Genomic DNA, 22,816 nt, shown 5'->3' on the forward strand with positions numbered 1-22,816 from the left:
GGAGATTGGGGGCCCAGGGGGCTCCCGGGGCTGAAGACAACTCGGATTGCCCGGAGAGAGAGTAGGGAGTCCTGCATCCCGGCCGGGGCCTCCGCCGCCCAACATGGGCCCCGGCTTCCAAAGTTTGCGAAGTTGGGCGCCGAGGGCCCGCGGCGCGCGGAGCGTGCGAGGGGGCCCGGCACCCGATTCGCCGGGCGCACAGGTCGCCTGAGCCACATCCGCGGCCCCAGGGGTTGCGCGTGTGGCCGGGGGGCTCAGGGGAGCGGTCGGGGGCGCCGGGGCTTCTGCTGAGTTGGCGGGTTGGCCATGGCCGCTGCCCGCCTCGCACTGGGGCCAGGGATCCTGCTCCTGGGGCTGCTGCTGCTGCTGCTGCTGGGGGGCCCGGGCCGGGGGGCGGCCTTGAGCGGGAACGCTACTGGGCCTGGGCCGCGGAGCGCGGGCGGGAGCGCGAGACGGAGCGCGGCCGTGACCGGCCCCCCGCCGCTGCTGAGCCACTGCGGCCGGGCAGCCCCCTGCGAGCCGCTGCGCTACAACGTGTGCCTGGGCTCGGCGCTGCCCTACGGGGCCACCTCCACTCTGCTGGCCGGGGACTCGGACTCCCAGGAGGAAGCGCACGGCAAGCTCGTGCTCTGGTCGGGTAAGCGCGCGGGAGCCGGAGCTGCGGTGGTGGGATGCGGGACTCTCGGCAAGAATAGGCTCAGGCCTGAACTTTGGCGAGGGCGGGAGCTGCACCCGGGACAGTTGGAGGAACACAGTCGGAAACTTCGGGTGCCGGCCGTAAGCAGGTTGGGTCCCTCGGTAATGAGGCGAGACAGTTGAGGGAGCCGGTCACAAAAGGCCTGAGCAGGGTGGGTGCGCAAAGGATGCGGGGGAATGAGGGGCCCGTGAGGCGGGGGCTCTGAGCCTCGGGAAAGGGTGTTTCTTAAGAAGTGGAGTTGCTCCTCGGAAGCGCTGCTCTGAAAGCGGAGTTTTCGGGATCCAAGGAGGTGTTTAGATCTTGAAAAAGAAGCCGGGAAGTGGAGTTGAAGAGGAAACATGGGGAGGTTTAGGCATTGGGGGGGGGGGGGGGAGACAGCTGAGTGAAATTTGTGATGGATAAGAACCCCCCTGGTGTTGAGTAATTAAAAGTTAGCCAGAATTTTCCAGAAATCTTGTTTGGGGAAACAGGAAGTCCAGAGAACTGTGATCTTGTCTTGTTATTACTATTAAGATTTCACCCTTTCCTCATCTGAAAAATGGGGACTCTGATCCTCTTCTGAAGTTGTGAAGGAATAAGACTGTTCTAAGGATTATTTGTGTATTCTTTGGAAATTTGGATCCTTAGGCCGGTTACGGCTGCAGAAGGACACTTAAGTCTGGGATATTGAGAGCCTGTGGATACCTCTGTAGTGGTCTGAAGTCCCAAAGCCCTCACTTTAGGTTAGGATTATGGCTGGGCCTAAAAAACCCAAATAAATCCTTCCTTAGCAGTGAGGTGTGGATTATCTCCCCGCTTGTCACTCTTCTGGGTTGAGGGCTGAAGGAGGGTTGGGGAAGGGAACTGGTCTTGCTTGCTTCTAGTCAGTGTGATTTCAAAGCTGTCCCTGAAAAAGAAAATCAAAAGTCAGGAGCCGACTTGACAAGCTCTTTCTTTTGGCCGGTCTTGGGTGCCCTACATCTCAGTTCCACCCTGGGGGCTGGTGATGATCCTGAAGCGGGGAGCAGATATAGGCTGCTGTCATTGTCAACTTGGCCACTAGAGTTCTCAGCGTCTTTGCTGAATGTTAGACAAAGCCCTATCATTCCCGGCCTGGTATCACTCTCTGGCAGATACCAGAGGAGGAACGTGGAAGATGGTACCCATGGAGGACCTACATCCTGAGTGGGTATCAGGTTCTAAAGTCAGCATGTAGGCAGAAACCATGTGTAATCAACAGTAGTTTTAAAAAGTTAATAAATTACCATAACATAACATTACTAGTTGATTTTTGCATATACATTCTTTTTATGGTAATATGTTCATATAAATGTGTAACATATAGTACCGTATAGTATATAAGAAGGGGCATACATAGAAAATATAATTTTAGTCCTTAAAGTTACATAAATGCAAAAGAGCAGAAGACTGAAAGAATAAAATAAGAAAAGGAACACAAAAGAAAGGTATAAACAGGTTTCTTTGAGAAGGCTTGTGTTTAGGAGCCAAAAATGCAATCCAAATCTCTCAGCACTAGAATCTCACCCAGTTCTGAGTTGCTCACACTGAGAGGATATCCCTCCACCCCACCTCTCTCTTTATTTTGAATTCCAAGTTAAATGCATGTGTGATGCTGCCCTGTAGTTACCATCAAATCAAGGAGGAAGGGTCTGGACTTCTTTCCAGTCCATATTCCTGGTAGCAGCTGCTGAGCAGGCAGAAGTGGTTTGAGCAGGGAAGTCTCGGACTTAGAACCATCTGCTGGCTGTGTGGTTTCGATGGGGTCCTGCAGAAGTGCCAGCCTGGGGCTCAGGTCTTTAGTTCAGGTGGAATTTTTTCTCTGCTGCCATCATCCCTCAGCTCAGTTACATTACCAAGTGTGTTCTGGTGGTTCTTTACGCATCAGGTCTTTCTGCTAGATGTTCTGGGCAGTGCGGGTGGTGATGGGTAGAATAAATCAGAGCCGAGTATAAGAATCCCAGACAGGCCTTTAGCTGGGTGCCTCCGGTGAGTGATTTTTCCTGTCCTGAGTTACTTGTCTTGATTTGACCATGTCTAGGTGGTCAGTGTCACCTGGCTCTTGGAGGTGTTTTTGCGGGTAAAGGATGAAGACGATCTAGGGTGTCTTCATCTGTAAACTTTTGAAGATAGAGATTTGTTCTTCACTTTTTTTTTTTTTAAAGCCTCAGAGTTCTGAATACACAGCTGTCTGCTCATTCATTAAATTAGGCATTGGGTGCTTGCTGCCTGTCATCCTGGATGAGGTACTGGGGCATATAAAGACGAGGAATACAGATCTGATTCCTGCCATCAAGGGGAAGACACACAAACAACTTTAGCATTTCCTGTGAGAGGTGGTGTCACAGGGTAGGGTGCTGAAGGAACACAAAGGGCTTTGGGGAACAAGAGAAGACCCCCAGAGGAATTGACATGTAACCTCTCATCTGAGAAATAAGTAGGAATTATCTGGGCCAAGGAAGGGTTAGATAGGAAAAAATAGGAAGAGGAGACGGCATGCAAAGGTGAGGTGAGAGGGCTTGGTACTTTTAAGAGTATACGGTTTTAGTAGAGCTGGATCAAAGCATGTGAGGGATAGAATTATAAAAGATGAGACCTAGTGAGTTAGAAAACAAAGGGATTCAGACCCCATATTAAGAAGTTTGGATGTCATCCAGAAGATAATAAGGAGCCACTAAAAGCTTTTGAGCAAGGGAGATATGTAATCGTGCTTGCATTTTAGAAAGATCTCTTTGAGTGTTGTGTGAAGAAGCCATAGGAGGAGGGAAGGCATGGAGCCTCGTTGCTCGTTTAGGGGATGGTTGAAGTATTCCGGGTAAGAGAGGATGGTGGCCATGATGGAGGTGGAGACCTGGGTGAGGGAGGATGGGGTGACAGGCTGGAGGCAGTGGACAGATCCCAGAATTTTAGAGCTCAAACCCATGGGATTGCTGATGAGTTCGATGGAAGGCATGAGTGAAAAGGGGGATGTAGGTTTCAGGCTTGCGTGGACGGTGGTATCGTTCCCTTTCACTAAGCGGGAATGCTGGGGGAGGAAGAGGTTTAGGAAGAAAGCGGTTCAGCCGTGTGAATTAGAGGCACTCAGTGGACATCTATGTGGAGATTACTGGCAGATCTGGAATAGGACTTGCTGAAGAGAGTGGCCACTGTGTGCTTCCTCCGCCCAGACTGCCGAGCCGTTGGAAGTATGCCATTGAGAGAGGAAGTTTAGAGCTCAGGTTGGACTGCTTTCTAGATCTGTAAAGAGCTCAGGTCCCTCCTCTATCTTTCGACCCTCTGGATTTGGGCTTAGTCAGGCACTCAGCATCGTTCCCCGTTACAGCTTGAAATGTCTCCTCTGAGGCATTCCAGGCTGACCAGATGAATATAATATCCAGGCCATGGTCCACCTTGGGCCAAATCTGGTTTGGTAAGTGGGGCAAGAAAGCAGAGACCTGTGGCCGGTGAGGGAACTGGGCTTCTGACAGCCAGCACGTAGCCTCTTCGAGCACCGCTGTGCTCTGTGTGTGCACAGTGGTGTGTGGTCTTGTCACCCAGCCGGGGGCAGCCCGTGGAAAAGAGCCAGAGAAGCTGGGAGGAATTTCTCTTTTCCTCTCGGACATCTGGTTGAGGGATGAGAGAAGGGATGTTGTTGGTGATGGTGGGTTGTTTGCAGGGGCAGATTGAAAATAATTTCCTTGGAGCTGTTCCCAAACCTGGTGATGATCAGAACCAGTTAGGATGTATGTATTTGGAAAGTATGAAAATACGGAAAAGCACCCATTGGCCCAAGTTTTAATTTTCCTTTAGATTTTTAACACTTATTTATTTATTTATTTAGATTTTCTTTTTCTTTTTTTTGTTTAACGTTTATTTTTAAGAGAGAGAGAAAAGGGAGGTGAGGGGCAGAGAGAAAGGAGACAGAGAATCCCAAGCAGGCTCTGCAATGTCAGTGCAGAACCTGACATGGGGCCAGAACTTACGATCCTCAAGATAATGACCCAAGCTGAAGTCAAGAGTCAGACGCTCAACTGACTGAGCCACAATAAAGATTTTATTTTTAAGTAATCTCTACATCCAAGGTGGGGCTTGAACCTATAACCCTGAGATCAAGCGTTATACGCTCCACCGATTGAGCCAGCCAGGTGCCACGAGATTTTTAACTTTTTAATTGTGAAATGCCGCATGTATACAGAAGGTGCATAAAACACAGAGGTGCTAAATATCAAGTAATTATAAAGTGACACCTGAGTCAAGAACTAGATCATGGCTCCTCTTTGTCTTTTTCAATCACATCTCCCTCTCTTCTCTTCCAGAAGTAACCACTACACTAATGTTTTGGGTTATCATTTCCTTTTTCCTCTAGAGTTTTGTCACCTAATTTTGGAATCCGCCAACAGTATATTTTAGTTTTGAATTTTTTTTGAACTTTATACAAGTCATGATATATGTGTTCTTCTATGTGTCTTTTATGTCTTGCTTCTTTTGCTATACATTATTTTGTAAGATTCATCCGTGTTATGGCAGCTCATTTTTTTCATTGCCGAATAGTGTTCCATTGTAGAATATATCACAATTTATTAATCCATCTTGTTATTGTTAAACACTTGTCTCCAGTTTTTGGCCACTGTGAGTAACATTGCTGTGAATATTCTTCTACGTATATCTTGGTGTACCCACATCAGGTTTCCCTAATTACATACTTGGAGGGATGGAATTACTAGATATTGCATACCTTCAACTTTACTAGGTAATACCAAACAGTTTTTCAAAGTGGCTCTACCAATTTATGGATCCCATTAATCCTGTAGAAGAGTCACCATTGCTCCACATGATTCCTGATGTTTGATATTGTCACCATTTAAAATTTTTGCCAATCTGGTGGCTATACTGTAGTATGTATTTGTGGTTTCAGTTTGCATTTCCCTGATTACTAGCGAGGTTAAGCATCTCACCAAATGTTTACTGTCCACTTGGAATCTTCTTTTATGAAATGTCTGTTCAACTCTTTGCCCCATTTTTCTTTTTTTTTTTAAATAAATTTTTATTTGTTTATTTTTGAAAGAGTGTGAGCTGGAGAGGGGCAGAAAGAGAGAGGTACAGATGGTACAAAGCAGGCTCCATGCAGACAGTAGATAGCCCAATTCAGGGCTCAAACCCATGAACCGTGAGATCATGACCTGAGCCAAAGGCACATGCTTAACCAACTGAGCCACCCAGGAGCCCCCATTTTTCTTTGGGCTGTCATTTTCAAAAGATTTGTAGGACTTCTTTATTTATGCTAGGTTTGAGTCCTTTATTGGTTGTATGCATTGAAACATTTTCTGTTCTTTGGCTTGCCTGTTTATTCTCTTTGTGTCTTCTGTTAAACAGAAATTCTGTGCTTTAAGGTAATCATTTATAAAACTTTTTATGATTAGTGCTTATTGTGTCTTATTTTATTTTTTATTATTTTTAATGTTTATTTTCGAGAGAGGGAGAGAGAGCATGAGCAGGGGAGGTGCAGAGAGAGGGGGACAGAGGATCTGAAGTGGGCTCTGCAATGACAGCAGAGAACACGATGTGGGGCGTGAACTCATGAACCGTGAGGTTGTGACCTAAGCCGGAGTCAAATGCCCAACCAACTGAGGCATCCAGGAGTCCCTATTGTGTCCTGTTGATTAAAAAAAATTTTTTTTTGTTAATGTTTATTTATTTGAGACAGAGCGAAACAGAGTGCAAGCAGAGGAGGGGCAGAGACAGAGGGAAACAGAATCTGAAGCAGGCTCCGGGCTCTGAGCTAGCTGTCAGCACAGAGCCCAACGTGGGCTCTGACTGAGCTACCCAAGTGCCCCTATTGTATCTTATTTTTAAAAGTCCCTTCATACCACAAAGTCATGAACTTATTCTCTTAAGTTATTTTCTCAAAACTTTTTAGGGGCGCCTGAGTGGCTCTCAGTCTGTTTAAGCGTCTTGACTCTTAATACCATACCAGCTCAGGTCTTGATCTCAGTGTCGCTTGCGTTCAAGCCCAGCATTGGGCTCCATGCTGTGTGCAGAGCCTACTCAAACTAAAAACAAAAACAAAAGAAACCACTCTTTAGATTTTACTTTCAATTTAGACATGTAATTCACTAGTTTCATGTATGTTGTCTCAACAGCATTTTTTTTAAAGATTCCCTTTCCCCACTGTTCTGCCATAAATCAAGTGTCCAAATATCTTTAGTTTCTGGGATCTTTATTCTGTTCCATAGCTCTATTTTGTCTCTCCTTTGCCAATGTGCACCATCTTAATTATTGTATCTTTTTTTTTTTAATATTTTTTTATTTATTTCTAGGAGAGAGAGAGAGACAGCGTGAGCAGGGGAGGGTCAGAGAGAGAGGGAGATACAGACTCTGAAACAGGCTCCAGGCTCCGAGCTGGCAGTCAGCACGGAGCCCGACGCGGGGCTCGAACCCACAAACCGCGAGATCATGACCTAAGCGAAAGTCGGACGCTTAACCGACTAAGCCACCCAGGCGCCCCTTAATTATTGTATCTTTACATCATGGTTCTTCATCTTCTTTGTGCTATGAACCTCTTTGGTAGTCTGGTAAAACCTACGGGCCCCTTCTCAGTATAATATTTTTAAATTTATAAGGTAAGAGTGAAAAGGACCATATAAGATTACAAAGGAAATGAACTATATTAAACTATAGTTATCAAATATATTAAAACAATGTTGGGGCGCCTGGGTGGTTCAGTCGGTTAAGCATCCGACTTCGGCTCAGGTCATGATCTCACAGTTCGTGCGTTTGAACCCCGTGTCGGCCTTGTGCTGACAGCTAGCTCAGAGCCTGGAGCCTGCTTCAGATTCTGTGTCTCCCTCTCTCTCTGACCCTCCCCTGCTCACACTGTCTCTCTCTCTCTCAGAAATAAATAAAAACATTAAAAAAAAAAATAAAGCAATGTGGTGATCTGATATATATGTGCTTCTTTATTAATACACTAAGATGTAATATGTACTTAATAATCACCATAATAGCAAGGTTGTGATGAACAGTAACAATGTTTTGAGATATCTGTAACAAAAATATCTGATTTCCATTTGTGACAAAAACACAAGTATTTTTGTGGCTTACATTCATAATTGAAGGAAAGGCTAAATTTCTGTTAGCTGTAATTTTTTTCCTATGCAAAGTTCACAGGCCCCTAAATTTTCTACAAGAATGTTTGTGAGTTCCAGGGGCATCTGGGTAGCTCAGTCAGTTAAGCGTCTGACTCTTGTCGGCTCAGGTCATGATCTCACGGCTTTGTGGGTTCGAGGCCTGCATTGGGCTCTGCGCTGGGGGTGTGGAGGCTGCTTGGATGTGGAGGGTGCGTGGGATTCTCTCTCTTCCTCTCTCTCTCTGCCCGTCCCGAACTTGCACTGTCTCTGTCTCTCTCAAAATAAATAAATAAACTTAAAAAAAAGTCATTTGTGAATTCCAAGCCAAGAACCTCCCCTGTTCTTATTAATACTTACAGTGTAGTAGAGTATTTATAGTACAGCAGCATATAATAGAGTCTGGACTATCCTTGACCCTTTGTGTTTTAATATAAAAATAGTTGTTGGTGGTTTTGATTGAGATTCCACTGAGGATACAGACTAATTTGAAAAAAAAAAAAAGACATCTTTACAGTATTGAGTCTTCCTATCATTTCATTATATATTTCCATCTATTTAGATACTCTTTCATTTTCTCAATTTTTTTTACAGTTTTGTGCAGAGTTTAAATGTCATCTGTTAGATTTAGTCCTAGGTACTTGATTTTTAAAATACTATTATAAATAGTCCCTTTAACATTTCATTTTCTGTTTGTTGCTGGCGTTTAGAAATACAATTGATTTTGAATCCAGTAAACTGGGTAAATTTATTCCACACACATAGTCATCTCATTTGTGAATAATAAGTTTTGTGTCTCCCTTTTCAAGCCATGTGTCTTTTTAAAAAATGTTTTTATTTATTTTTGAGAGACAGAGACAGAACATGAGTGAGGGAGGGGCAGAGGGGGAAGGAGACACAGAATCCAAAGCAGGCTCCAGGCTCTGAGCTGTCAGCACAGAGCCGGACATGGAGCTAGAACTCATGAACCAGGAGATCATGGCCTGAGCTGATTAACCGGCTGAGCCACCCAGGGGCCCTGAGGCCATGTATCTTTTAATCTTTATTGCCATAATGCACTACTTAAGAAATCCAGTACATTGTTAAATAGAAGTGATAATAGTGGCAGTCCCTTATCTTTGACTTTTTCTGCATTCTAAAGTTTTTCAACCCTTCACCATTACATGTTTCTTGTAGTTACATTTTATCAGATTAAGAAAGTGTTCTTTTATTCTTAATTTGCCTATTATTCTTTTTATCATGGTTACATGTTGGGTTCTATCAACTACTTCTACATCTACTGATATGATCATATGATTTTATTCTTTTTTAATCTGTTAATGGAGTAAATTGCATTGATTGAATTTCCTAATGTTAAACCAATCTCAGAACAATGGTTTTCAACTTGACTAATCAGGAGCACATAAAGAGTCACTTTAGTGGCTCAGTTGGGTAAACATCCAACTTCAGCTCAGGTCATGATTTCACAGGTTCGTGGGTTTGAGCCCCATGTTAGGCTCTGTGCTGACAGCTCAGAGCCTGGAGCCTGCTTTGGATTCTGTGTCTCCCTCTCTCTCTACATCTCCTGCTCATGCTCTGCTTCTCTCTCCCTCTCTCTCTCTTTCAAGAATAAATAAACATTTAAAAATTAAAAAGTCATTTTTGGAGCTTAAATTGTGGCAAATATTTAAGAAATTTATGGATATAGAAAAATACAAAGACTAACATAACACGTGTGTCTTTTTCTCTGTTTCATATTTTAATAAAATGAAGGGAATAAAATAATACAGATTAAGTTGATGTCCCATTTCTTCTGGTCTACAATTTTGTTCCTTTCTCTTCTCTAGGGAGCTTCACCCATCTCAATAATTTGCATATTTAATTTTCTAAGCTTAGTTACTCCTAAAAAATAGATAGTATGTTCACATAGTACAAAATTCAAAGGTAACAAAAGTTAAATCATTTCACTTCTGCTTCCAGCTCCCCATTTCCCCTGCCTAGAGGTAACCACCGGCACCGGTTCTCGTGTGTCCTTTCAGAGATGATCCAACATGGGTACAAATGTAGAGGTGCCCTTAGTCTTTTTCCTCCTACAACCAGTAGTGACCTACTCTTCAGGCTGTTCCCACTCAACTGAATCCATTTCACAAGATGTGTTCGAGATAGTTCCATTTCAGTGCAAATAGCTCAACCTGGAGTAGTGTCCTATTATATTGATATATGATATTTTATGTAGCCCGTCTCCTACCGATGGTTACGCATTCATGCAGTTTCTACTCTTTTGCTGCGAGGAACCGTCTTCTGTGTTAGCTTTGTAAACATGCAAAGTGGGATCACGAGTGTAAAATGTTGGTAGATAAGGCCAAATAGACTCCACAAGTGTTTACTAATTTGTTTTACTAAAAATATACAAAAAGTGCCAGTTTCACCACATTCTTTCAGTGGACCATTTCAAATGCGTTGATCTGTGTCCATCTAAAAGTTAAAAAATTATGTCTCATTGTAGTTTTATTTCATGTTCAGTTTATTAACAGTGAGATTGAATGTCTCTTAATGTGTTTAAAGGCCATTTGGAGTTGGTCTGTCTTCTGCCCACTTTTCTGTAGGATTATGAATTTCTTACCTATGTGGAGGAGCTTTAGGCATATATAAGGAGATTAGCTCTTTTTTTCTATTTTTAAAAAATGTTTATTTATATTTGGGAGAGAGAGAGACAGAGCGTGAGCAGGGGAGAGACAGAGAGAGGGAGACATAGAATCCGAAGCAGGCTCCAGGCTCTGAGCTGTTGGCACAAAGCCTGACAAGGGGCTTGAACTCACTGACCACAAGATCATGACCTGAGCCAAAGCCTAACTGACTAAGCCACCCAGGCACCCCATCTATAAAAAATTTTTTTTCAATATAAAGAGATTAGCTCTTTACCTATGATATGTATTGGAAATATATTTTCTCAGTGTATTGCTTTTCTTATGATTTTTGTTTTTACTCTATTTTTTCTGAAGTCTTTTAAAATCTTTTATTTCATAGCGTCTGAGTTTTGTGTCATACTTCAAAACGCCATCTCTACTTCAATATTTAAAAACCATGTCCCATCTTTTTCTTCTGGTACTTTAATTTTTAAAACTCATGTAGTCGTTTGAATTCATCTGGAATTTATTTTTCTGTAAGAAATGGGGTAAGGATACAAATTAATTTTTTCCCTAGATGGTTCATCAATTGTCTTTTAAGATTTATTTAATAATCTTTCTTTTCCTTATTTTTAAGGTACAAAATACTACTTAAAATGAGAAAAAAGAAAAACATTGAAATTCCACACTTTAAAAAGCTGATCGCTGCAATTATCACAAAACCCAGAAAAATAACACAATGTATCTGTTAATCAACTGCTCACTGCTCCTCTAGAATACATCTTACTGTAGTGAGCTCCCCCCATTTTAAGTATTTGTTCAACAAACACCCAGTAAAATTCACTTTTTCTTTGTTGTATGGTGCTATGAATGTAGACAAATGTATAGAGTTATGTAAGCAGCCACTACATTCAGGGTAGTGAAAAGCCCATCAGACCCAAATATTCCCTCTTAACATTTGTAGTCAAGTTCTTCTCCTGCCCAGCCCTTGGCAATCACTGGGGCATTCTCCACTCTGAGAGTGGCTTTCCCCATCTAGAAAGGTAAAGGCTCCCCAGGTGATTCTGGTTTGAGTAGAGCTCGGAACAGTTGCCTGAGGACATTGCTTCTCGACAAGAACTTGCTCCGTGCCCCTGGAATAGGGCTTTGTGGTAGTGAGAGCTGTGAGCGGTCAGAGGTCTCGGATAAGTAACGACAGCTACTACTTCCTGAGTGCTTACTATCTGACGGGTCCCATGCTAAACACATTCAGCGCATTATCTAACTCTTTAACATTTCCGGGAGGTCAGTTCCCATTTCACAGATGAGGAAACTGAGGCTAGAGATAATTTGCCTGAGATCACACAGCCAGGAAATGGCAGAGCCAAGGCTCAGACCGAGGCGGGCTAATTGCAGTGTCCATGCCCCTCATCCCTCTCCTGTATCTCCTCCCTCCTAAAAAGAGGGGTTATCTGCCCCAACCACCCCCAGCCTGGCAGTGTGGCAGTCACCAGTTTGTCTCTCACATCCTTAGCAGCTTCTCCTAACACAATTTCTTGTGTGGGAAACAGGTATTCCTGAGGCAGGGATGATTCAGGAAGGGCATCGGGGGCAGAATGGTGAGTGAGCCCAGCCACTGGGATAGCAGTGTAGACGCATGGGTTGGTGCTGGGAGATGTCCACCTGTTTCTGCCTTGCTGATAACACGTTTCCTCCCTCTGCACTGGACAGAGCCTCCTCTGTTTCTCTCCATCTGATTTCCTGTTTCCTCCTCTGGCTTTGGAGTACCTGGGCTCCCCTGACTACCTCTTAAGCTCCTACCTGTTCTCTATTTCACCTCAGCTTGGTAAGAGGAGCAGGGATCCTGGGGTCTGGGCAGAGGGCAACATCTGTGCATGGGCCCTGGGAGGGGTGGGTCCCACAACCTCCCTTTCCCCTGGAAGAGGCCCGAAGAAGGTTTTAAGGATGTCCCTGAAAAGGCAAAAGGCAGGTGTGGCTGGAGTCCTCAGCCAGAGGCACTACCACTCCCTAGCGGGGCTTTTGGAAATGGGGGCTGTTTTTTTTTTTTTTTTTAACTTGAATTGAATTATAATAGACACACAGATCAGTGCATGGATCATAAGCTCGGTTTTCACAAGGTGAATCCACACATTGAGCCACTTACCAGGTCAAGAAATAGAACATGACCAGCATCCCAGAAACTCCCCGTCAGGCCTTCTTCCAGTCACCAACCCTGGAGTAGGGACAAGGGGAGTATTTTTTGATGGTCATGATGACTTAGGTGCTCTGGGATTTAATGGGCAGAGTCTAGGGATGCTAAATGTCCTGCAATACATCGGACAGCCCTGCAGCACAAAGGATCATCCTGCCCAAATGCCCTGTTGAGAAACACGGTCCCCGACAGCTCTAGCATTATGTCAGAGAGACCTGCCTTAGGCCTGGGGAACAGCTGTGGGCCAGAGTGGGGAGGGGCTTCACCACAACGTGTCCACACTGTTGCCTCTCCCCAGGCCTCCGGAACGCACCCCGCTGCTGGGCAGTGATCCAGCCCCTGCTGTGTGCTGTGTACATGCCCAAATGCGAGAACGACCGGGTGGAGCTGCCCAGCCGCACCCTCTGCCAGGCCACCCGAGGCCCCTGTGCCATTGTGGAGAGGGAGCGTGGCTGGCCTGACTTCCTGCGCTGTACCCATGACCACTTCCCCGAGGGCTGCCCGGTGAGTGCAAGCCCCGAACATAGGGCAGGGCCCAACAGGAATCAGGGACAGGGGAGCCCTCCAGCCTTCTCTCCTGGAAGACCCCAAATCTGCAGCCACAAACCCAAACTGAAGCTCCCTGGCTAGGCCAGTCTATCAGGGATGATCTGTTTCTTTGTAAAAGATAACTTGTGTTCAACAAATATTTTTTGAGCACCTACTCCGCTAGGTGTTGGGGAGTTCCAGGGGTCAACAGGCACTCATTCTCCAAGAAGTTTATTGTGTATTTGGGGAGTCAAAGCACGCACATGTAAAACAGCCGTAGACCCCAAGACAGGGAAGTGATCTCGTTCTGGTGGTAAAGGAGGGCTCATAAGTCATAATAATACCAACGGCAATAATGTTGGTAATAAAACTAATTATTCTTATTTACTATCTGCCAAATACTATATGAGCATTTTACAGCCATTTATTTATTTAACCCTTAAAGCACACCATGAAGTAGTTACTGCTATCTTATACATGGGGAAACTGAGGGGTCAGATAATTTGTCCCAGCCTATCAATATGATTTGTCATTGAGTGATTGGCAGGGCTGCGATTCAAAAGCTGGAAGGCCGTCCCCAGCCTGTGTTCGTACGCACTCCGTCGTGCTGCCCCTCTGCCTCATATTAAACTAGAGGGCACCCCGGGCCTCCTGTTCCCTTTTGCACTGCCTTCTCCCCTTCCCTCATGCCAGAATGAGGTGCAGAACATCAAGTTCAACAGTTCGGGCCAGTGCGAGGCTCCCTTGGTTCGGACCGACAACCCCAAGAGCTGGTATGAGGACGTGGAGGGGTGTGGGATCCAGTGCCAGAACCCGCTGTTCACTGAGGCCGAGCACCAGGACATGCACAGCTACATCGCAGCCTTCGGGGCAGTCACAGGCCTCTGCACGCTCTTCACCCTGGTCAGCTGAGGGCCGGCCTGCTGGTGGAGGGGTTAGGGGAGAGGGTGTCCAGAGCACACAGCCTATAAAGTGGGAAGGAAGTGGGTCGTCAGTTGTCTGGGTTGTGGGGGCAGCGGGAAGTGGGGAGAGGATGACTTGGTGGGGCCCTTGGGGAGGTGAGAGGGGTCCTGGGTTCAGACAGGAGCGTCTGTGGCAGCAGAATCACGCCAGCCTCATAGAACGGACTCCACTTCTCTCTTCTAGGCCACATTTGTGGCTGACTGGAGGAATTCGAATCGCTATCCTGCCGTTATTCTCTTCTACGTCAACGCATGTTTCTTTGTGGGGAGCATCGGCTGGCTGGCCCAGTTCATGGACGGTGCCCGCCGGGAGATCGTCTGCCGGGCGGATGGAACCATGAGGCTTGGGGAGCCCACGTAGGTGTTTTGAGGACCCAGGAGTCAGGGCGACGGGTAGAAGTCTGAAATGTGTGTTTCCCACAAAATGTACAGGGTGGTCTTGAAACTGAAGATTTCAGTGTAGGATTCAGCTCTGCCTTGTTGTGCCCCAAATTTCCAGCGTTGGGGATGTGATTGTTTGCATCTGCTCAAGGGGGCACCTTCCATAACCTCTCCAAATCTGACCTGAGTCCCATCTCCAAGCTCTGACTCCTAGGGAACCTCCAGACCTTAGAAAACAAGGCTCTGGGGACAGAGTGGAGAGAGCTGATAAAGGGAGTATGAATGACCTCCCCAAGTGACCCTCCACATGTCTGCACAGCTCCAACGAGACCCTGTCCTGCGTCATCATCTTTGTCATCGTGTACTACGCCCTGATGGCTGGCGTTGTCTGGTTTGTGGTCCTGACCTATGCCTGGCACACCTCCTTCAAAGCCCTGGGCACCACCTACCAGCCTCTCTCCGGCAAGACCTCCTACTTCCACCTGCTCACGTGGTCACTCCCCTTTGTCCTCACTGTGGCGATCCTTGCTGTGGCCCAGGTGTGGTGACCGGTAGGGGGCTAGGGGCCTGAGTGGGGTGGGCTTGGGTAAGGCGGCCCGCGACCGACTCTGTCCCTCCCATCCACCCCTTTGTGCTGCAGGTGGATGGGGACTCCGTGAGCGGCATCTGTTTTGTGGGCTACAAGAACTACCGATACCGTGCAGGCTTCGTGCTGGCCCCCATTGGGCTGGTGCTCATTGTGGGAGGCTACTTCCTCATCCGAGGTGAGCAAGCACCTGGCGAGCACCAGTCGGGTAACAAAATGAGCTGAACACCTGCTGTGTTGAGCAGAAGCTAGGAGCTGCCGCCTCTGCTGCCTCTGCCGTGGGACCTCAGCTCACACGGGGCCTGGGTGCTGAGTAGAAGGTGCCACCTTCGGGCCGATGCAGTATTGTGGCCAGAGCAATGCAGCCCCTTTCTCCAGGGCCTTGAGCCACGGCTCACAGCTTGTCGAGTAGAGCCCGAGCTGGGTTCTAGCCCCTGCTCAGCCCTTGGCTGGGTGCACTTGGATGGTGAATAACCCGCCCTGTCCATGTGGACCAACTCAGGGCCTTTCGCCGTGTGTGTGCACCCTGAATTTGTGTACACTCTCTATCTTTTGGAGCTTGGCTCCTCATCCGCCGCCTACCTCCAGAACATACTCACACACAGTTTTCACAACACGCACAGATTCTCTGTTCCCTAATTTCCCCGTCTGGATCTGCCACCTCCACAGGCAGCCTCCGTATCTTCTTAGCTCATTCTCGTTGCATTTTCTTTGTAAACTTCAGTTTCCTCCCGCTGAGCTGTCAGCCTTCTGTTCAGCCCACCTCTTTCTGCTGGTGTCTGGGCCTTCGGTTTACGTTTTGTGCCCGTGCTGTCCTGTACGGTAGCCACCGGCCACACGTGTTGAAACTAGTCCAGATTGAGATGTATCGTAAGTACGAAATCCATGCTGCATTGCAAAGACTGCACACACAAAAAGGTAACTTATCTCATTAATAGTTTATGTGCATTACATATTGAGATGATAATGAAACACAATGATGTATTGTTTATGAAAGGTATGGATCTTTTTTTTGCATCTTTTTTAACGTGGCTGCTAGAAAATTTGAGCTTCTGTATATGGCCGACATTATGTTTCTATCAGATAGCACTGTTCCTGCATCTCTCTCTCTCTCTCTCTCTCTTTTGCCTTTTCCATCAGCACAGCTTTGACCTGGCTGCCTTACTTAGGGGGAGCCGGGGCCAGGACCGTTTTCTCTCTTCTCAACTGTCTGTCTGGGCCCTGCCCCAGTTTTTCCAGTACAGAGCACATCTGCCACCAGCTGTGCCCCATTTCTCCAGTGTCTCCAGTTCCCCAAGCTTTAAATCGGCAGAGGAGTAATCAGCCCGGGGACCGCCTGCCACAGCCATCCCTCCCAGGAGAGTGGCCTCACCCCACTAATGTCTGAGGTCTCTCTTCCGTTCAGGAGTCATGACTCTGTTCTCCATCAAGAGCAACCATCCCGGGTTGCTGAGCGAGAAGGCTGCCAGCAAGATCAACGAGACCATGCTGCGGCTGGGTGAGTGGGCCCCCGGGGTTCTGGCCGGTCCAACACTGCACACTTCTGTGGCTGTGGGACCTGCAGGATAGGATCTTGGAGGATGCAGTGTGAGTGGTACAAGTTAGCAGCCACTGGGAACAACACAAGGCTGTGGGGCATGTGTGTGTATGGGGGGTGGGGTCGGATGAGGGTCATGGTGGTAGCAACTCAGAAGAAGGGGCCCTTCTTGGATGGAAGAATTCAAGTTCATGCCAAGACTGCTTCTTCATCCCACTGGGGCCCTCCCATAGTTGGCTCAAGTGCACTTCGAGCCTTGTTTTGGAGAATACAGCAAACTGAGCCCAGCACGAATTCACCCCAGACTCAGATATCTTTGAGGCCTGAATGGGGCAGATGCCTTGTCTCCACTGCTGCTCCCAACCTGGGATTGGTAATGCTCTGTCCCACCCTGGCCCTCCACAGGCATTTTCGGCTTCCTGGCCTTTGGCTTTGTGCTCATCACCTTCAGCTGCCACTTCTACGACTTCTTCAATCAGGCCGAGTGGGAGCGCAGCTTCCGGGACTATGTGTTGTGAGTGCAGGGCTGGGGGCTGGGGGCTGGGGGACGGCAGCCACAGGACTTCAGAGACAGCCCTAGCCCTCCCTGCCGTCCAGCACGGGTCTGCTAGGCACCTGTCTCCGACGGCGGATGCAACTGTCCATCTTGCTCTGGGTGCCCAAGATGTCAATTGCTCTGTAATTTACAAACATGGCAAAACGCCTCTCCTGTCCTGGCTCAACTCTGCCCTCCTCTCCGCCCGAGCCACTGTCTGGCTGGTGTGTTTAACTGTCCAGCCCTCTCATGTTTGGGCTTTCCAACGACTCTGTGTTGGCCACAGAAGTCACTCTAATTCTCACGCACTCTTTTATAGAGCTTATTATAGAGCCCTGCACAGAGTAGTTACCTCTCCATGATGGGTTTAACAACCCGTTAATACTTGCTAGTGTTGTCTGTGCTTTATTGTGTCACCATGAAGGATGGATCTGAGATTAAAGCGGGTCTCATCCACTGGTAGAAGAGCTGCGCTCGCTGATATCAGGCATAGCAGTTACAATGCTCATTAAAATGGACACCAGTCCACGTCCCGACTGCCTCAAGCTCTTCCTTAAAGGCTCCAGCTTCCAGTCTGGGAAGCAAGCTTTAAACCACATGAATACCTGGTGCTCCCCCAGAGATTTGATTTGTCTGGGGTGTGACCCAGTCATTAGTAGTTATAAAATGTGAATCTAATGTCCTGAGTGAATCTAATGAGCACCCAGGGTTGTGAATCATTGCCGTGGGGCTTAGCTCTTGCTAAAGTCTTCGAATTGATTGTCAGGGTACCCACAAAGCCTCACCTCTCTACTAACCCCCCACCATAGGTGCCAGGCCAATGTGACCATTGGGCTGCCCACCAAGAAGCCCATCCCCGACTGTGAAATCAAGAATCGCCCCAGCCTCCTGGTGGAGAAGATCAACTTGTTTGCCATGTTTGGAACCGGCATTGCCATGAGCACCTGGGTCTGGACCAAGGCCACGCTGCTCATCTGGAGGCGCACCTGGTGCAGGTGGGGTTAGCAGCCAGCCGGTTCTGACCTCGATGCCTTACTCTCTGACGCTTGGTGTCCCCACCCATAAGGGTTGCCCGCTCCACCATCTCTGAGCAGTCCAGGGCAGACCAGTTTTCAAAGGGTCTGCATTGAGCTGCTGAAAGCTGCCTTCTGTGTGGCTCACCACTGCCCCCTGGTGACACCTCCTGTCCTCAGGAGGGCCCTTGAATGCTGAGCCTGCTGCCAGCATCTTTCTTCTAGGAGTGGAATGATTTGAGTGATTTGAGTACTGGACATACAGGAGCCCTGCATTCTAGGCCCAATGCTTTGCAGAGGTCTCTACTCCTCAGAGTCCTTGAGGGACTTGGGGGCCCTCTGGAGGCTCCTTCCCTGGAGGGAAAGGCTTCTCTGGTCTTTCACAGGATTTGATGGGAGGTGGCTGTCCTCCACTTCCCCTCCCCCATCTCTTGTGCCCGCAGGTTGACCGGGCAGAGTGATGATGAGCCCAAACGCATCAAGAAGAGCAAGATGATTGCCAAGGCCTTCTCCAAGCGGCGCGAGCTGCTGCAGAACCCGGGCCAGGAGCTCTCCTTCAGCATGCACACCGTCTCCCACGACGGGCCTGTGGGTGAGCCTCGGCCCCTTTCCTCCGCTGGAGCCACTCCATCCCCACAATACCGGGGCCCTGCCCTGCCCTAAGCTGGTGTGGACACGTGGACTGTCTGGAAGGCGGGGAGGGATAAAGCACCCCCTCCTCTCCTCGTACATTCAACCCTCTCTAGTCCCCCTTCCATCCCCGGCTTCTCTGCCCTCTGTTTCTGCCCCTGGGTCGGCTTGCTGGTACTCTGGTTTCAAAAGGAGCCATGTCCGTCTCCCTTCTCCAGTTGTTCTCCCTGGGCTAGAGTAAGTTACGGTTCCAGGAACTGGATTTTTGGCCTCTAGGGAGGGTAGATCACTGCGACTGGGTAGATCACTGTGATCTCCTGGGTGGGCTTTTTGGGCTTGGGGGACGGGAGGGAGCCCCAGTCACCCAAGGACTGGGCTCATGATTCCTTAGCCTTTCCTTCTATCCCCACAGCGGGTTTGGCCTTTGACCTCAATGAGCCCTCTGCCGACGTGTCCTCTGCCTGGGCCCAGCATGTCACCAAGATGGTGGCTCGGAGAGGAGCCATACTGCCCCAGGATGTGTCTGTCACCCCTGTGGCAACTCCAGGTACGAGGAGTCAGCCTTCTGTAGGAAGGTGGGGGACGTGGAGTCTGGGGATTCTTGGGACCAGAGCACCAGCAGCTGCCAGAGGGAGGAGGAAGGGAGAGGCCCTGGAAGATGTAAAGTGTGGGGCTGAGGCACTAGAGATTTAGAGGTGTGGGTCCAAGACCCCAAAAGTAGGGGTCCAAGGAGAGAACAGGTGATGTGGACAGAGCCAGTGTCCCAGGCTCACGTTCTCTCTCCTGCCTTCAGTGCCGCCAGAGGAAAAAGCCAACCTGTGGCTGGTTGAGGCAGAGATCTCCCCAGAGCTAGAGAAGCGCCTGGGCCGGAAGAAGAAGCGGAGGAAGAGGAAGAAGGAGGTGTGCCCACTGGTGCCGCCTCCTGAGCTTCACCACCCTGCCCCTGCCCCTGTGGCCAGTGCCGTGCCTCGACTGCCTCAGCTACCCCGGCAGAAGTGCCTGGTGGCCGCAGGTGCCTGGGGAGCTGGGGAATCCTGCCGACAGAGAGCCTGGACCCTGGTCTCCAACCCTTTCTGCCCAGAGCCCAGTCCCCTGCAGGACCCATTTCTGCCCAGTGCCCCAGTTCCCACGGCGGCCTGGGCCCAGGGCTGCCGGCAGGGGCTGGGGCCCATTCACTCCCGCACCAACCTGATGGAGGCAGAGCTCATGGATGCAGATTCAGACTTCTGAGCCTGGAGAGCAGGACCTGGGATAGGAAAGAGCAGCAGATACCATCCTGAGGTTCTTCATCCTCCCTGAGAGTGCTTCCCCAGGATCTTGTCTTCCGGAGGACCCGAGGGTGCCATGCCCTCCCAGGAGGGCTCTCTAAGTGTGGCTCATGGCATCAGGACTGTGGGAAAGGGCCCTGACATCTCCACCAGCAGGCCTCGTCCAGGGAACGACCCTGGAGCTCAGGGTCCTTGGTTCTGCCCCACCAGCTGGAGTCTGGCTGACAGTATCCACGTGCAGCGGGACCAGGAGATATGCAGAGCTTGGGGGCGGGGCGGGGGGCCAGTAACAGTGGAGGCAGGGGTGACGTACCCAGGATGGCCTGTGGTAGCCAATGAGGCAGCCAAGCCCGTACCTGGCGAATGAGGGCTGGCTGCCCTTTTCTGTGCCAGTGGACATCCTTTCTGGCACTCTCAGACCAAATGTGTTTATTGTGTCCTTAATCCTTTGTCTAAGTGGGGACAGGGCTCCCTTCTCCCTCTTCTAGGTGGTTGTGGAGCTGGAAGTGCCTATTCTTGTAGGGGCTATAACCTCTCTTCACAGGTGCCCAGTTGGCCCGACCCCAGGCCAGTAACCCGTCCCGTGTGCTCCCGTACCCTTGCTCCCCTTTCCCATTTCAGTTCAACCAGCCCAACCTCTTCCCGTTTCCTGTTTGTTGATTAGGACCCAGAACTGCTGCATGCTCCATCCCGCCCCCCACCCCACCCCCCATCTCCAGGTGAGAGACTGGTTTAGCTACAGAGCCTGGCGTGGTGTAGAAGCAGTGAGTGACAGGGAGCTTCTGGGCCTCTGAGAGACACATGTGATCTCTTCCTCCCATCCATCCAGTGGGGGATGGGTCCTCTGACTTAAGGGGCTACACTGGGAGGCTGCTGGAACTTCAGCCAGGCAGGAAAGCTTCCTTCAACTTCCACAACTGGGCGGTGAGGAGATTCCCACCTCTCATAACCCCTCACTCTGTCCCCAAGGCCCCAGTTTCAAGAACCAGACAGTAGGAAGCCTTAGGAGCTGGCTGGGTTCCAGATCGGGGGTAGGGATGGGGAGAAGAAATACAAACAGTAAATAAAAGGTTTTTGTATAAACTCTTGGTGTGCTTCTTTTCCATAGGCCCTGGTCTTGGTGGGGGTTGGGGGGGAGACACCTGGCTGGCTCAGTCAGTAGAGCATGCGACTCTTGATCTCAGGGTCGTGAGTTTGAGCCCCACATTGGGCACAGGGATTACTTAATCAAAATAAGGTAAAGTAAAATAAAATCCATAGGCCCTGGTCTTGACCTGTTTACCTGGTCTTGACCACATTTGTTTTCCACTTCCTCCTCAGGCTATTCTGAAAGGCCAACAGCTTGGCGCTGTTGAGGTCATGACTGACAGATGTCAGGCTGATACCAGCCTAATGTGCTGGCTGTCCTTCCCAGCCAGTCAGCTCCATATGTACAAAAACTCTTCTGTGGCCATGGCTGCCTCACTGTGCACTGACCATAAGATGGTTGAGCGAGAACGTGTGGCTGCCCCTGGAGTGAGGACTGGGAGCAAGTAGCCCCCTTCTAGTGTAGGTGAGCAGGACCCTTGTGGCAATCCAGGGCTCCACCTCTGGAGGCCTCTTCCTTCCTCATTTTTTAAAATGTTTATTTATTTTGAGAAGGGGGAGGGGCAGAGAGAGAGGGAGAGAGAATCCCAAGCAGGCTCTGTGCTGTTGGCCTGGAGCCCAACGTTGGACTCGATCTCACGAACCATGAGATCCTGACCTGAGTGGAAATCCAGAATTGGACGGCTAGCCAACTGAGCCACCCAGGTGCCCCTGGGGGTGTCTTCTAAAAGGGACGTCAGTAGGGCCAGTTTCCTCTTATGGGCAGTCAAAGGAATTCATACTTCCTCATGTTAGCCCCACTTCCTCCAAAAAGATGTCCATAGAAGACTGTGAAGTAGGTTGCAAGGACTCAGGATCACGCGGAAAGACTCTGTGGAGGAACAGGGGTGATACTCACAGACTCGGAGTGACTCTGGGATACCAACCAGACTTGTTCACGTGATGGGGACACAAGCATTTTGCCCAGAGCCAGATTCCAGGGGAAGTGGAAGGGAACTAATAGACTAACCTGATCTTATTCCAGGTACCTTACATGTGAATGATTATAATAACAGTTAACGCTTATTGAAGGCTTGCTGGGCTCTTTTCCAAGCACTTGACTTGCATTCATTCATTGAGTCTCACAACAGATCTGTGAGGCACAGAAAGGTTTGATAGTTCACCAAAGACCACACAGTAAGTGGTAATGCTGGGATACTGTCAGGGCATCTGGCTGCAGAGTGGGCTCCTGGGCACCACGTGTGACTGTCTCTTGTTTAATTTAGAAGGATCAGAGGAGCTAGTTTTTTGAAGAAATAAGCTCAGCGAAGAAAAATGACTTGCCCACAGCCTCCTAGGTTGCAAGCAACAGACCCCGGGCCCAGGGTCTTCCTGATTTATGAAGTCCTGACTCTCCAGTCTCAGCTCTGACTTGGGATTTTCCCTCCTATCCAGGTTTCCCGTGCTGTGTTCCCTCTGCACTCCCTTACGGTTGCCCACCTCACTTATTCTTGACATTACTGCTTTTCTCAGCCGAGATCTACATCTACCTATTTTTTTAACCTTTATCAACAAGAGAATTCAAGAGTTAAATGTATCGGTGTTGTCTAAGGATCTTTTCTGAAATAAAGGAAAATATTGACAACTTTATTTCTTTTCATCTCCATGGATGTTCCTTCCATTCCTTCTTCAGTGGGAATACTTACAAAAGGATGAG

General features: G+C 48.7%; 1 protein-coding gene across 2 annotated transcripts; it reads left to right on the forward strand.

The window, feature by feature from the left end:
- Positions 1 to 242: 242 nt before the first annotated feature.
- SMO (smoothened, frizzled class receptor) lies at positions 243 to 21,117 on the forward strand. Of its 2 annotated transcripts, XM_039244038.1 has the most exons (12): positions 243 to 637; positions 12,893 to 13,098; positions 13,816 to 14,025; positions 14,269 to 14,441; positions 14,785 to 15,004; positions 15,106 to 15,229; positions 16,457 to 16,549; positions 16,994 to 17,102; positions 17,933 to 18,118; positions 18,580 to 18,728; positions 19,179 to 19,313; positions 19,560 to 21,117. In XM_039244038.1, the coding sequence occupies exons 1-12, from the start codon at positions 307 to 309 to the stop codon at positions 19,994 to 19,996; spliced, it is 2,373 nt and encodes a 790-aa protein (XP_039099969.1). In that variant the 5' UTR covers positions 243 to 306; the 3' UTR covers positions 19,997 to 21,117. The 2 variants fall into 2 exon arrangements, with proteins under 2 accessions (XP_039099969.1, XP_039099977.1); XM_039244046.1 differs by lacking the exon at positions 13,816 to 14,025.
- The last annotated feature ends 1,699 nt before the right edge of the window (positions 21,118 to 22,816 follow it).

This window comes from Hyaena hyaena, unplaced genomic scaffold (assembly GCF_003009895.1).
Source record: "Hyaena hyaena isolate Hyena2069 unplaced genomic scaffold, ASM300989v1 scaffold_8, whole genome shotgun sequence".
Lineage (NCBI taxonomy): Eukaryota > Metazoa > Chordata > Mammalia > Carnivora > Hyaenidae > Hyaena > Hyaena hyaena.